The following is a 12,725-nucleotide window of genomic DNA, read 5'->3' as shown; positions in this document are numbered from 1 at the left end:
TTGGGTGCATAGATATTAATAATTGTTAAGTCCTCTTGATTGACTGATCCTCTGAGCATTAAGTAGTGTCCATTCCTATCTTTTTTAATCTTATCTATTTTAAAGTCTATCATGTCAGATATGAGAATAGCTGTTCCTGCCCTTTTTTGTGGGCCATTGGCTTGAATGATAGTTTTCCATCCTTTCACTTTAAGTCTGTGTTTGTCTTGTTGCGTTAGGTGAGTTTCCTGTAGACAACATATTGTTGGGTTGTGTTTTCTGATCCATCTTCCTACTCTGTGTCTTTTAATAGGTGAATTCAGGCCATTCACATTTATTGATATCAAAGATTGAAGATATTTTAACGCCATTCTTGTAGAGTTTTAGAGTGTTTTGATATATGTTCTATTTGTGGTGGTCTGGTTGTTTATAGGAAACCTTTCAGAACTTCTTTCAAGGCAGGCTTGGTGATGGTTGCTTCCTTCAACTGTTGCTTGTCTGAGAAGGTTTTGATGCTTCCATCTAGTCTGAATGACAATCTAGCAGGATATAGTATTCTTGGCTGAAAGCCTTTCTCATTGAGCACTCGATAGATATCTTGCCATTCTCTTCTGGCCTGTAGTGTTTGTATGGAGAAGTCTGCTGCTAATCTTATGGGTTTTCCTTTGTAGGTGACTCTTTGTTTTTCTCTTGCAGCCTTGAGGATCCTTTCTTTATCCTTATTCCTTTCCAATCTAAGTATGACATGTCTTGGTGTCTTTAGGTCTGGGTTAATTCTGTTTGGGACTCTCTGGGCTTCTTGAATCTTTATGTCTTTGGTGTTGTCTAGACTAGAGAAATTTTCAGCTATTATGGCCTGGAGAACGCTTTCTTCCTCCCCTTCTCTTTCTTCCTCTGGTAAGCCAATAATGCGTATATTGTTTCTTTTGAAGTCATCCCATAGGACTCTGTTGTTGTTTTCAGCATCTCTTAATCTCTTTTTGAGATCTCTTACTTCTTTTTTAGTTGTCTCTAATTCATCCTCAATCTTGCTAATTCTGTCTTCAGCCTCATTGATTCTATTCTCTCTGCCCTCTACTGCTTTCTGGAGTTCATCTATTTTGTTGCCCTGCTCTGATACTGTTTTAGCTTGTTCAGCTAGTTGCCTTCTTAGCTCAGCAATTTCAGCTTTCAGCACTCTAATAACCATGAGATTATTAGAATTTTCTTCCATATTCTCATTTGTTGTTCCTGCAGTTCTGATTACAATTTTTTCAAATTCTTTACTCACTCCTGTTATTATTTCCTTAGCTAATGTTTGGATGTTGAACTCGTTGTTTTGTGCTTCGCCCTCTGGAGGACCTTTAGCTGGACTCTTGTTCTGGTTCGAGTCTCCATTATTTTTTCTTGTTGTTTTAACCATTTTATATAAGTTAACAGTTTTTTCAATCCCTGAGTTGGAGTTCAGTGGTGTAAAAGCCTTTTTTTTTTTTCCCCCTCTAGGCTATGGTAGCCTGAGGGCTTTTAAACTATCAATAGGCTTCTTGGCTTAATCAATGACTCCTGACCAAGAGATAAAGCAGGGTGTGGCAGAGATAATCCAGTGGTTATGCAAAGAGACTTTCAAAGCCCTTCAGCTATGCCACCGAGGTATAGGTCTTCTCCTGAGTTTCCCGGTTAGATCTCTGTGCCCTGGTGTCCCTCCCTGTTGCTGCTCCAGATTCTGAGGGTAGTAGCAATGGAGACTCAGAGTTGTACTTGGTGAGTCTCTGGGGAGTCCTTTCCTCCCTTCAGCTGTCCCCTTGTTGGTGGAGCAGACTGGAGGTGGTGTCTCCACTGACAAACTGTCGAACTGTTAGCAGTCACTTAATCTCTTCTTAGGCCCCTCTCTCCTCTCTGTCACCAGCCATGCGTGTTTGTACTCACGGGTGATTTACTGGGTTTCTGTGGTCATTCTAGTCCTGTCTTGTTTCGGTCCGGGTGGTCTCCTTTGGTATTCCTAGTTGATCCGGGAGAGGAGAGGAGAGGAGAGGAGAGAAAGCGATCTGCTGCTCGTAGCTCCGCCTCCGGAAGTCGAATCCTCAGTGTTTATTTTTTATTTAATTATTATTATTATTATTTGTCTCCAAGGTTATCTCTGGGGCTCCGTGCCAGCAATACAATAGGACAGAGAGAAATCGAGAGAGGAAGGGAAGACAGATGGGGAGAGAAAGATAGACACCTGAAGACCTGCTTCAAGCATTCTTGAAGCAGAACCCCTGCAGGTGGGGAGCAGAGGTTCAAACTTAGGTCCTTGCACTTGGTACTATGTGTGCTTAACAGATGTGCCATCCTGTGTTTTCCTTTTTTTTTTTTAGATTTTTTTTTTTTGCCTCCAGGCTTATCACTACGGTTCAGGGCCAGCACTATGAATCTATAAATCCACTGCTCCTGGAAGCTATTTTTCCTATTTTGTTGCCCTTGTGGTTGTTATTGTTGTCATGGCTGTTGTTGTTTTTAGATAGGACAGAGAGAAATGGAGATAGGAGGGGGAGACAGAGAGGGAGAGAAAGATAGACACTTGCAGACCTGCTTCACCGCTTGCAAAGCAGGTGGGGAGCCGGGGCTCAACTGGGATCCTTACACTGGTCCTTGTGTTTTGCACCATGTGCACTTAACCCACTGTGCTAGCCGAGCCCCCCTATTTTTAGATTTTTGTCTTGACAAAAAAAAAAAAAAAAAAAGAATTCAAATTCATGTCACCTGTTCCTGGTAAGACCTCTTCCTGCTTCTCTGAAGGTAGAATTTTATCAGTCAACTAGAAACCATGAGAGGAAAGTCACAGAGAAAGCAGAAGTGCCTGTACAGGATAAGAAGTCCTGACTTCATTAAACTGATAAACCAGCCACCTACCCCCAGGCTTCTTGAAGGGGGGAAAAGTAAATTCCACTGGTTAAAATGAAAATGAAAAAAAATATTCACTGAGAGTAGTGGAAACATAACATCCTGAAGAAGCCCCAACAGCAAAAACAACAATAACAAACAGTATATATATGAAATAACACCTGCTTACTAGGATGACTGTTTAAAAAAAAAAACTAATATCAATGTATGGAATTACAATTACCTGTAGCCACCTCTGACTTCAGTGACTTTACTGTCATTCCTTACCCAGCATGTAACAGCATGTACGAGATAAACCTCCAGGCTTCCTGCCTCTTCGCAGGATTATAGATCAAGGGACTTTCCAAGATGCCTGTGTCCAAGGTGATCCACTGTTTCTGAGGCTTCCACACAGCATAATAAATAAACACTGCCAGCTGACGAGAGGCAGACAGGAATGTTAGCCACTTTTCCAGGGAGTAGCCCCTTAAATAGCATGGGCACTAACAGTCTCAAATGACTAGCCCTTCCCCCACCCCGTGGGACCACTGCATGGAAGATGGCAGGAACCCAGTTTTCTTCCTGTACATGTAACCATATAACTATAGCTATATGCTACTTTCTTTCATTTTGGAAGCAGCCCTAGACAAAATAATAAAGAGGACTTTTTCTAAATCTGCCCTTTTATATTGGTGTGTGTATGTATTTTCTTTTTAATTTTATTTATGTATTATTTATTGGATAGAGACAGAGAGAAATCAAGAGGGAAAGTGGCAATAGAGAGGGAGAGACAGTGGTCCAGGAGGTGGCGCACTGTATAAAGGATTGGACTCTTAAACAGGAGGTCCCAAATTCAGTCCCTGGCAGCACATGTACCAGAGTGATGTCTGATTCTTTTTCTCTCTCTTTCTATCTTTCTCATTAATGAATAAATAAAATCTTTTAAAAAAAAACTGTAAGACAAATACCATTTAAAAAAGAGAGGGGGAGAGGGAAAGAGAGACACCTGCAGTACTGCTTCACTACTCGTGAAGCATACCCCTTCCAGGTGAGGACAGGGGGTTTGAACTCAGGTCCTTGCACACTGTAACACGTGCACTCAATAAGGTATGCCACCACCTGGACCCGTCATTTTCTTCTTAAATACACACTATCCTCATCTTCCCACCCCCAATATTTGGCCCTTTGCTTCCTTCATATGAAACTAAGTCAATGCAGGCTTCTCAAGAATAGAACAGAGAAAGAAAAAAGTGGAGGTTCTGCAGTGAAGAAACCTGATAAACCTCCTAGTGATGGAGACCAATGTCACCAGCATATCATGGGTATGTCCTGTGCTCTCTGAGGTGGTGTGGGGTGGGGTGATGTGATGTACAAAATGTCTCTGTCTTGGTCTTCCCCAAGAACCCCTCACACCAGTCTAATCATGAGAAAGACATCCAGATTGGCAAAGATTCAGTGAGCTACCTGGTCAGTGATCCTGAAGACTATCAAGTTATGACAAATGAAGACAGACCCTGAAAAGGTTCTATACATCAGAAAAGACCATAGACACGTGAAGACCAAAGACAGTACATTACCCTGGGTTTGAGAATACAAGCAGGGCAGAGAGAGCACGTGAAAGGAAAAGCTGGTAAAATTCAAATGACATGTAGAATATGTATGTATGTGTGTATGTTAACATGTGATCCAGAGCAACATTCCAGCATATGCAGCATCAGAGATTGAACTTGTGACATTATATTTGCAGGTTCTGTGCTCAATCACTGCCCTAGCTCCCTGGTCACTGACATGTAGTTAATAATAAAATATGGTGCAGCTACAGAAATGACTCAGCTGGTAGAACGTTGGACTCGTATGCCTCGGGCTCCCAATTTGAACCCCAACACTGCCTGAACTGGAGTGGTACTCTAGTTTCTTTTTCACTCTCTTTCTTTCCCTGTCCCATGTGAAACTCTCTGTTATATGTGTAAGTAAAAAAAAAAAAAAATCTTTTAAATAATAATAATAATATACCATGTGAGTTTCTTTTTTTCCCCTTTTATTGCCCTTGTTGTTTTATTGTTGTTATAGTTATTATTGTTGTTGTTACTGATGTCGTCACTGTTGGATAGGACAGAGAGAAATGGAGAGAGGAGGGGAAGACCAAGAGGGGGAGAGAAAGATAGATACCTGCAGACCTGCTTCACCGCCTGTGAAGCAACTCCCCTTGCAGGTGCGGCACCGGGGGCTTGAACTGGGATCCTTACACTGGGTCCTTGCACTTAGCGCCACGTGCGCAATCCGCTGCGCTATGGCCCAACCCCCTGCCATGTTGAGTTTCTTAGTTTTAACAAATTATAGAAATATAAAGTAACAATAGGGCCAGAGGAGATACCATAATGGTTGTGCAAAAAGGCTTTCATGCCTTAGGTTCTGAAGTCACAGGTCCAATCCCCTGCACCACCATAAACCAGAGCTGTGCAGTGCTCTGGTAAAAATTAATAAATTGGGAGTCGGGTGGTAGCGCAGTGGCTTAAGCGCAGGTGGCGCCAAACGCAAGGACCAGCGAAAGGATCCTGGTTTGAGCCCCCGGCTCCCCACCTGCAGGGGAGTCGCTTCACAGGCGGTGAAGCAGGTCTGCAGGTGTCTATCTTTCTCTCCTCTTCTCTGTCTTCCCCTCCTCTCTCCATTTCTCTCTGTCCTATCCAACAACAATGACATTGATAATAACTACAACAATAAAACAACAAGGGCAACAAAAGGGAATAAATAAATAAATATTTTAAAAATAATTAATTAATTAATTAAAATAACAATGGGAGAAGTTGGATATTGGGTATACAAGAACTCTCAGGATTATATTTGCAACTTTTTTGTAAAGCCAAAAGTATTTCAAAATAAAATTTATTTTTAAAATCTTAGTTTAAAAGTGACATGGGAAATAGCTCAGTAGGTACAGTCCCCAGACCCCAGATTTGAGTCCAGACATCACATGGGAGTACCATAGTAACACCACAGACAGCAGCAGTACTTTAATGCTTCTCTCTTTCTCTCTGTCTATAACTCTGTCTATATCTGTTTCTCTCTCTCTCTCTCTCTCTCTCCTCTTTAAAATAGAAATAATGAAAAAGTCAGCCTAGGAGTGATAGAAACACTCATGCTCAAGGTGCAAGGCCAGAGCCAGGTGGTAGTGCAGCGGGTTAAGCCCACATAGCACAAAGCACAAGGACCAGCCTAAGGATCCTGGTTCAAGCCCCCAGCTCCCCACCTGTAGGGGGGTCACGTCACAAGTGGTGAAGCAGGTCTGCAGGTGTCTATCTTTCTCTCCCCCTCTCTGTCTTCCCCTCCTCTCTCCATTTCTCTCTGTCCTATCCAACAACAACAGCAATGGCAACAGTAACAACAACAAAGGCAACAAAATGGTAAAGATGGCCTCCAGGAGCAGTGGATTCATAGTGCAGGAACCCAGCCCAAGCAATAACCCTGCAGGCAAAATAAATAAATTAATTAAATAAAAACACTTCAATATATATATATATATATATATATATATATATATATATATATATATTAAAGGTGCAGGGCCAATAGGCCAATGATAGACAGATTAACAAATACAGAATATCCTCTACAATGTGGATGAACATCCTCACCCAATCAGCTGAAAGTCTAAATAGAGCAAAGACTGACTTCTAAGGAAAGGGGAATTCTGCCAGTTAACTGATTTCAGAATCTAACTGTAATTCTTACTTCCTAGGCCTTCAGTCTGCTGGCCTACCCTGTATATTTGGAACTTGCCAAACTTCCACAATCACATGAGCCACTTCCTTAAAATAAATAAATATTTTCTTAGTAAACAGGTAGATGGGTTGACAGACAGCTAGACAAATAGACAAATAAATGTATGTATTCTACTGGCTCTGCTTTTCTGAAGAGCCCTAATACAGTTCCTGATAAGTGAGTTAAGACATCAATAGGAATTATAAGGACTGCATGTGGAACTTACGTCCCTGAAGTCACAACCCATAGGTACTTATCATCTGCCAATTCCTTTGTGAGACATAACAGTAGGGGAGAAGTAACTAGATCTAGGAGAAACCTACCTCGGCCCAGTCATTCTGCCTCCCTAGACCTTGCACTGTTTTCTGAAAAGCAGATTAACTTGACCAGTGTTTCCAATAGTAGACATCATTAGAGGATTCTGAATGTTTCCTACTGAAATTCTGGAGAAATCAATAACTCACCTACGTGCATAACTCCATGTGACTTTACTAATCATACCAGTGGCTCATGAGATCAAACCCCTTTGCAACCTCATTATTATCTGGCTTCTAATGCACTTGTCAGTTAAACAAAGTCAATGAAATTTTGTCATTGGTAGGCAGGAGATTTGTTTGAAAAAATTAAATTCACCTCTTGAGTGAAAATGACTGGGAACACAAGAAAAGCCTGGAGAGGGAACTCTGGAGAAGATGAAATTGGGTTGTGTTTGTGGGCTGACTCTCATTTATTCCAGCCTCTTTCTAGATCTGACCTAACCCCACAGCTTGTTGGTACTTACACCAGACTCCATCCGATATATTTACCTCAGCAATGCTGATGGAGATGATGAAGATGGGGGGTGGAAAGCAGTTAGCTCTCTCCAAGTATGTATTTCGGGACTTTTCAGGAAGCATCCATTTTGAAACCACCCTGTGGACCTTTTTTCTCTTGGAGCGATCTTTACCTTCCTCATCATCTCTCATTTTCTTTTCTTCATCTGGTTCTTCTTTCATGTCTCTTTCCATATTCAGACTCACCTCCTCCATCTCCAAATCATGAGTAGTAGCCATTGTCCTGGATCCTCCCTCTTCCTGAAAAGGACAGGAATGTCAGAGAAAAACCAGTAGCTCTATGGTCTTCTGGTCATCCCTCTTCCCTTGATAGCTGGTACAACCACTGGTTTCCAAGTCTCTCCCATGCATTAATAGAGGCAACTGACAATTCAGTGTTTCAAGTAATTGTGATAAAGGACTAGAATCTTTCCAGATGAAGGAGGGGACTCCAGGGACTAGCTCTGGTCTCATCTACTACCACAACCACATCCTAGTCTACTCCTGTGCTCCCCTCTACCATTGACCGTAAGTTAACCATTAGTACAAACTGGCTTAGCTCACTTCTGGCCAAGATGGCAGCAGACTAGCAGGTCTTATTTTGTTGTTGTTTGTTTTTCTGGGTTTTTTTTTTTGGCCACCCCCACAATAAAAACTACAACATAAATGGAAAAACCAACATAAAAACAAGCTTGGTGTACTTTGGGAGGTGGCACAGTAGGTAGAGTGCCAGCTAAAGTCACATGCATGAGGTCCTGAGTTCAATCCCTGGTATTGCACATGCCAGAGTGATGCACTAGTTTGGTTTCTCTCTCTCTCTCCCTCTCTCTCTCTCTCTCTCTCTCTCTCTCTCTCATTAGTAAATAAACAAATCAAAAAAGGAAAAAGAAAAAGAAATATGGGGGAAAGAAGGAAGGAAGGAAAGAAAGAAGGAAGGAAGGAAGGAAAGAAAACTTCGGATTTCAGATAAACTAACAATAAAAGGGAAAGCCCAGAATCCGGACAGAGAGACAATCACATCAATGGACGCCCACTGCATCCATCACCCAGCCTACTGGGCTTTCAGCACTGCTACCCACCTGACCCAGCTGGCTGCTTCTGTTGATGCCACTTATCTAAGCATGCCTCTGGCACTGTTGCCCACTGCTGCCTACCAGCCTTTCTTGCAGCTGCCCGGCCAGCCCAATACTGACCTCTGACATCTCCACTGTAGCCCTGCCCCTCCTACCTCAGTGGCTTGGCTACCTCCACTGTTGCCCACCTGGCCCACCCTGCCTCTACTACAGCTCTGTGTCTATGACTTTACAACAGGAGGGGAGAGGGGGGAAAAGGAGGAAACAAAAGCTCCTGCAGACAGTTGAAAGCAGCCATTATGGAACTCAGTCACCATAACTATGTGACCCTCAAAGCCCAGACCATCTGTGAAGTGAAAAGAAGGCAAGGCAAACAACATACTCACAATTCTTTTCATCTTCAACCTTCCTAAGAGACCTCCCACCTGAAATCCTGTCATTCCTGCATTTCATCCTAGCAATATTCCACTTACCAGTTCTTCTCCCACTCCTGGTCACAGACATCTGTGCACTTTGACAACACTCTCCTCCCATAACTAGGCTTTTCTAATTCAATGAAAAGGGTAGTGGCAAGGGCACTAGAGGACAGGAGCACAGACTTTGGTGATTGACAGAACCGGGCAGTAGTTAGGCCTGATTTTTCTTTGCAAACCAACAACCCTGAGCCAGGTAGAATGAGCCATAGACTGGTGGTTGCAGGGGCTAGGGAAGCAGGCAAGGTGAAGTTAGTGTGGGAGATGGCCGGTGGTGACAGTTGCCCAACAATGTGAATGCAATTAATGCCACAATGTAATGAATTGTCCACTTAGCAGCTCAGAGATGGCACAGTGGATAAAGTGTTGTACTCTCTCAATCATGAAACTGAGTCTGATGCCCAGCATTCCAAGTGCCAGATTGATGCTCTGGTGTGTTCTCTATCTCCTAAATAAATACATAAAATCTTTATATTTATTTATTTACTTTTATTGCCACCAGGGTTATTGCTGGGGCTTGGTGTCTGTACAACAAATCCACTGCCATTTTTCCTTTTTCTTCTTTTAATATGATAGGACAGATAGAAATTGAGAGAGGATGGTGAGATAAAAAGGAAGAGAGAGAGATACCTGCAGACCTGCTTTATCATTCATGCGGCTTCCCCCTTCTGACCCACCTCAACCCACCCTCAACAGGTAGCTTGAACCCAGGTCCTTGTGCTTTATAATGTGTGTGCTTAAATAAGCATGCCACCACCTGGCCCCAAAATCTTTTCTTTAAAAAGCAGTGAAGGAAAAGTGTTGGGTGAGATGAGTCAGGAAAAGAGGGAAGAATGCTAGATGAGTTCATATGTAGGTGGAACTTGGGAGACAGAGTCAGAAAGGGAGAACACAGAGTAAGACTTAGACTGGAAGAGGTACACTGCACCAAAGCAAGGGATTATGGGGAGTAATGGTATAGGGAGGTTGGGGAAGAGGAGGTATGGGTTCCTTGATGAGGGAATGGTATGAGAGTCTTTAGCAGGACTGGAGGTGATAGCACAATGGCTAAGCCCTAATACCTGACACCTATTTAGCAGACAGCTGTTATGCAGAATAAGGAAGCCATATCATCTATAGACAAATGTGCTGTAATTCAATAACTAATAATAATAAGCAGTGAATTGTACACTTGAAAATAGTTAAGATGGTAAATTTTATGTTACATATATTTTACTTCACAAATACACAAAACTAAACAATAACACTAAAAATGTAAGGTTATTGTGAAGACTAGATAGTGTTTGTCACCAGCACATGCTTATTAAACGGTCTAATGTTACTGATAATTGCAGTTTAATGTATGAAGACCCCCTAAATGGTCCAACATAAAAAGTTTTTTTTATTAGTATATGATACAGGACAGAGATAATTTGAGAGGGGAGGGGAAAATAGAGAGGGAGGGAGAGAAACAAAGACACAACTGCAATACATACTTCACCACTTGTGAAGCAAGTAGTGGGTGAGGAGCAGAGGCTCGAACCCAAGTCCTTGTGCATGAAAATGTGTGTGCTAATCAGGTGAGCCACCACCCAGCCACCAAAATAAAGGTTTTCACTTTAATTTTTTTTTAAAGCATGAGCAATAGAACCAGATGGCCTGGAACTTAAAGATAGCTCTACTACACTAGCTACACAGAATCTTAGATAAATTAAACTCTCTAAACCTTAAATTATCTTTCTTTAAATTGTGGTAAAATACATATAATACACAGAACATTTTTTTGCCTCCAGGGTTATTGCTGGGGCTCACTGCCTGCACCGTGAATCCACTGCTCCTGAAGGCCATTTTCCCCCTTTTGTTGTAGTCTTGTCGTGGTTACTATTGTTGTTGTTGAATAACACAGAGAGAACTGGAAAGAGGAGGGGAAGTCAGAGGGGAGGAGAGAAAGATAGACACCAGCGGACCTGCTTCACAGCCTGCAGGTAGGGAGTGGGGGGCTTGAACCGAGATCCTTATGCCAGTCCTTGCACTTTGCACCACCTGCGCTTAACCCGCTGCGCTACCGCCCAATCCCCTCCCCCCCCCCCCCCCCCCCGGCACATGTTTTATTTATCCATTTATCTCTTGAAGCACATTTAGGTTGTCTGCACTTTTAGCTACTATGAATATCCCTGTACAAGATTTTATTTCAACACCGGTTTTGTTTTTTTTTTAACTCTTTGGGGTGCATATCTAGGAGGGGAATTGCTGGGTCATGAGGCAATTGTGTTAAAGCTATTGGGAAACTCTCACATTCCATTTTAAAGTAGGCATAATGATAACACCTCCTAACACTGTTCAGAAGATTATTGAGACAAAGCATATAGAATATTTAGAATTGTCTCTGGCATGCACTAAATACTCCCTGCTCGTTAGTCATTATCAGCTAAGGTTGGATGAGCAGGTGTGTGGATGACAGAATGGCTACATAAAAGACATGGAGCTGAATCGGGGGCCTATTCTCACGTGGTAAGCTAATGGGAATCAAGTTAAATTTAGTTTGTTTTCAAAGATAGTCCATTAGTCAATAACAACAAAATATATTCAATATACTTAGGAAACAAAAAGATCTCCTTTTTATTTTTATTTTTCCGTCAGCAACTTTTCTTTTAAAAAAAAATAACAAGTTTCTTCCCTTCCCCATCACCACACTCCTTCCTTAAGTTTGTAAACATAACTATTTTACTGATTTTGCTTCAGTATTCATGATTATTTCTAGTTTTTGTCATTTATAATTGGCAAGACATAACACTTAAGATCAGCAGTTTTTAACCACAAATAGTAAAACATTTAAAAAATGAGTTCATGGAATTAGCGTATTGCACCAAAGTAAAAGTCTCTGGGTGGGTGGGGAGTAGAATACAGGTCCAAAAAGGATGACAGAGGACCTAGTGGGGTTTGTATTGTTATATGGAAAACTGGGAAGTGTTATGCATGTACAAACTATTGTATTTACTGTCTAATGTAAAACATTAATTCCCCAATAAAGAAATTTTAAAAAATAAGCTCAGTTTTATACCATATATATTTTTATACCACATATATATTTTAATTTAAGAAGTGCCTTGGGTGACCAGGTGGTGGCACAACTGGGTAAGCACACACACTACACTGCACAAAAACCTGGGTTCAAGCCCCTGGTCCCTATCTGCAGGGGGAAAGCTTCACAAGTGGTGAATTAGAACTACAGGTGTCTCTTTGTCTCTCTCTATGTGTCTCCCCTTCCCCTCTCAATTTCTCTCTGTCTGTATCCAATAATAAACAAATATAAAAATATAGTGCCTTTCAGGTCATGAAGTGGTACAGTAGATAAAGTATTGGACTTTCACTTGAATGTTAGACCAGAAACTATCAGATACGTAGAGGAAAATATTGGCAGAACTCTTTACTGCAAAAATTTTAAAGACTTCTTCAATGAAACTAATCCAATTACAGAGAAGATAAGGCAAGCATAAACCTATGGGACTACATCAAATTAAAAAGCTTCTGCACAGCCAAAGAAACCAATACCCACACGTGGCACAAAGCACAAGGACCAGCACAAGGATCCCAGTTCGAGCCTCTGGCTCCCCACCTGCAGGGGAGTCCCTTCACAGGCAGTGAAGCAGGTCTGCAGCTGTCTATCTTTCTCTCCCCCTCTCTGTCTTCCCCTCCTCTCTCTATTTCTCTCTATCCTATCCAACAACGACATCTATAACAACAATAATTATAATAATAAAACAAGGGCAACAAAAGGGAATAAATAACTATAAAAATTTTTTTAAAAA

General features: G+C 41.7%; 1 protein-coding gene across 1 annotated transcript in view; it reads right to left on the bottom strand.

Annotated features, from left to right (window-relative positions):
* RHBDL2 (rhomboid like 2) overlaps positions 1 to 12,725 on the bottom strand; it is a 67,312-nt gene that overhangs the window by 29,747 nt on the left and 24,840 nt on the right. Inside the window, exons 2-3 of the mRNA XM_060206173.1 lie at positions 7,386 to 7,652; positions 3,109 to 3,257 (exon numbers count right to left, since the gene is read on the bottom strand). Coding sequence (XP_060062156.1) covers positions 3,109 to 3,257; positions 7,386 to 7,631 — 395 coding nt within the window. The 5' untranslated portion in view covers positions 7,632 to 7,652. The remainder of the gene's footprint in view (positions 1 to 3,108; positions 3,258 to 7,385; positions 7,653 to 12,725) is intronic.

The sequence above is a fragment of the Erinaceus europaeus genome, chromosome 13 (assembly GCF_950295315.1).
Source record: "Erinaceus europaeus chromosome 13, mEriEur2.1, whole genome shotgun sequence".
NCBI lineage: Eukaryota > Metazoa > Chordata > Mammalia > Eulipotyphla > Erinaceidae > Erinaceus > Erinaceus europaeus.
This window is presented reverse-complemented; position numbering and strand designations above follow the sequence as displayed.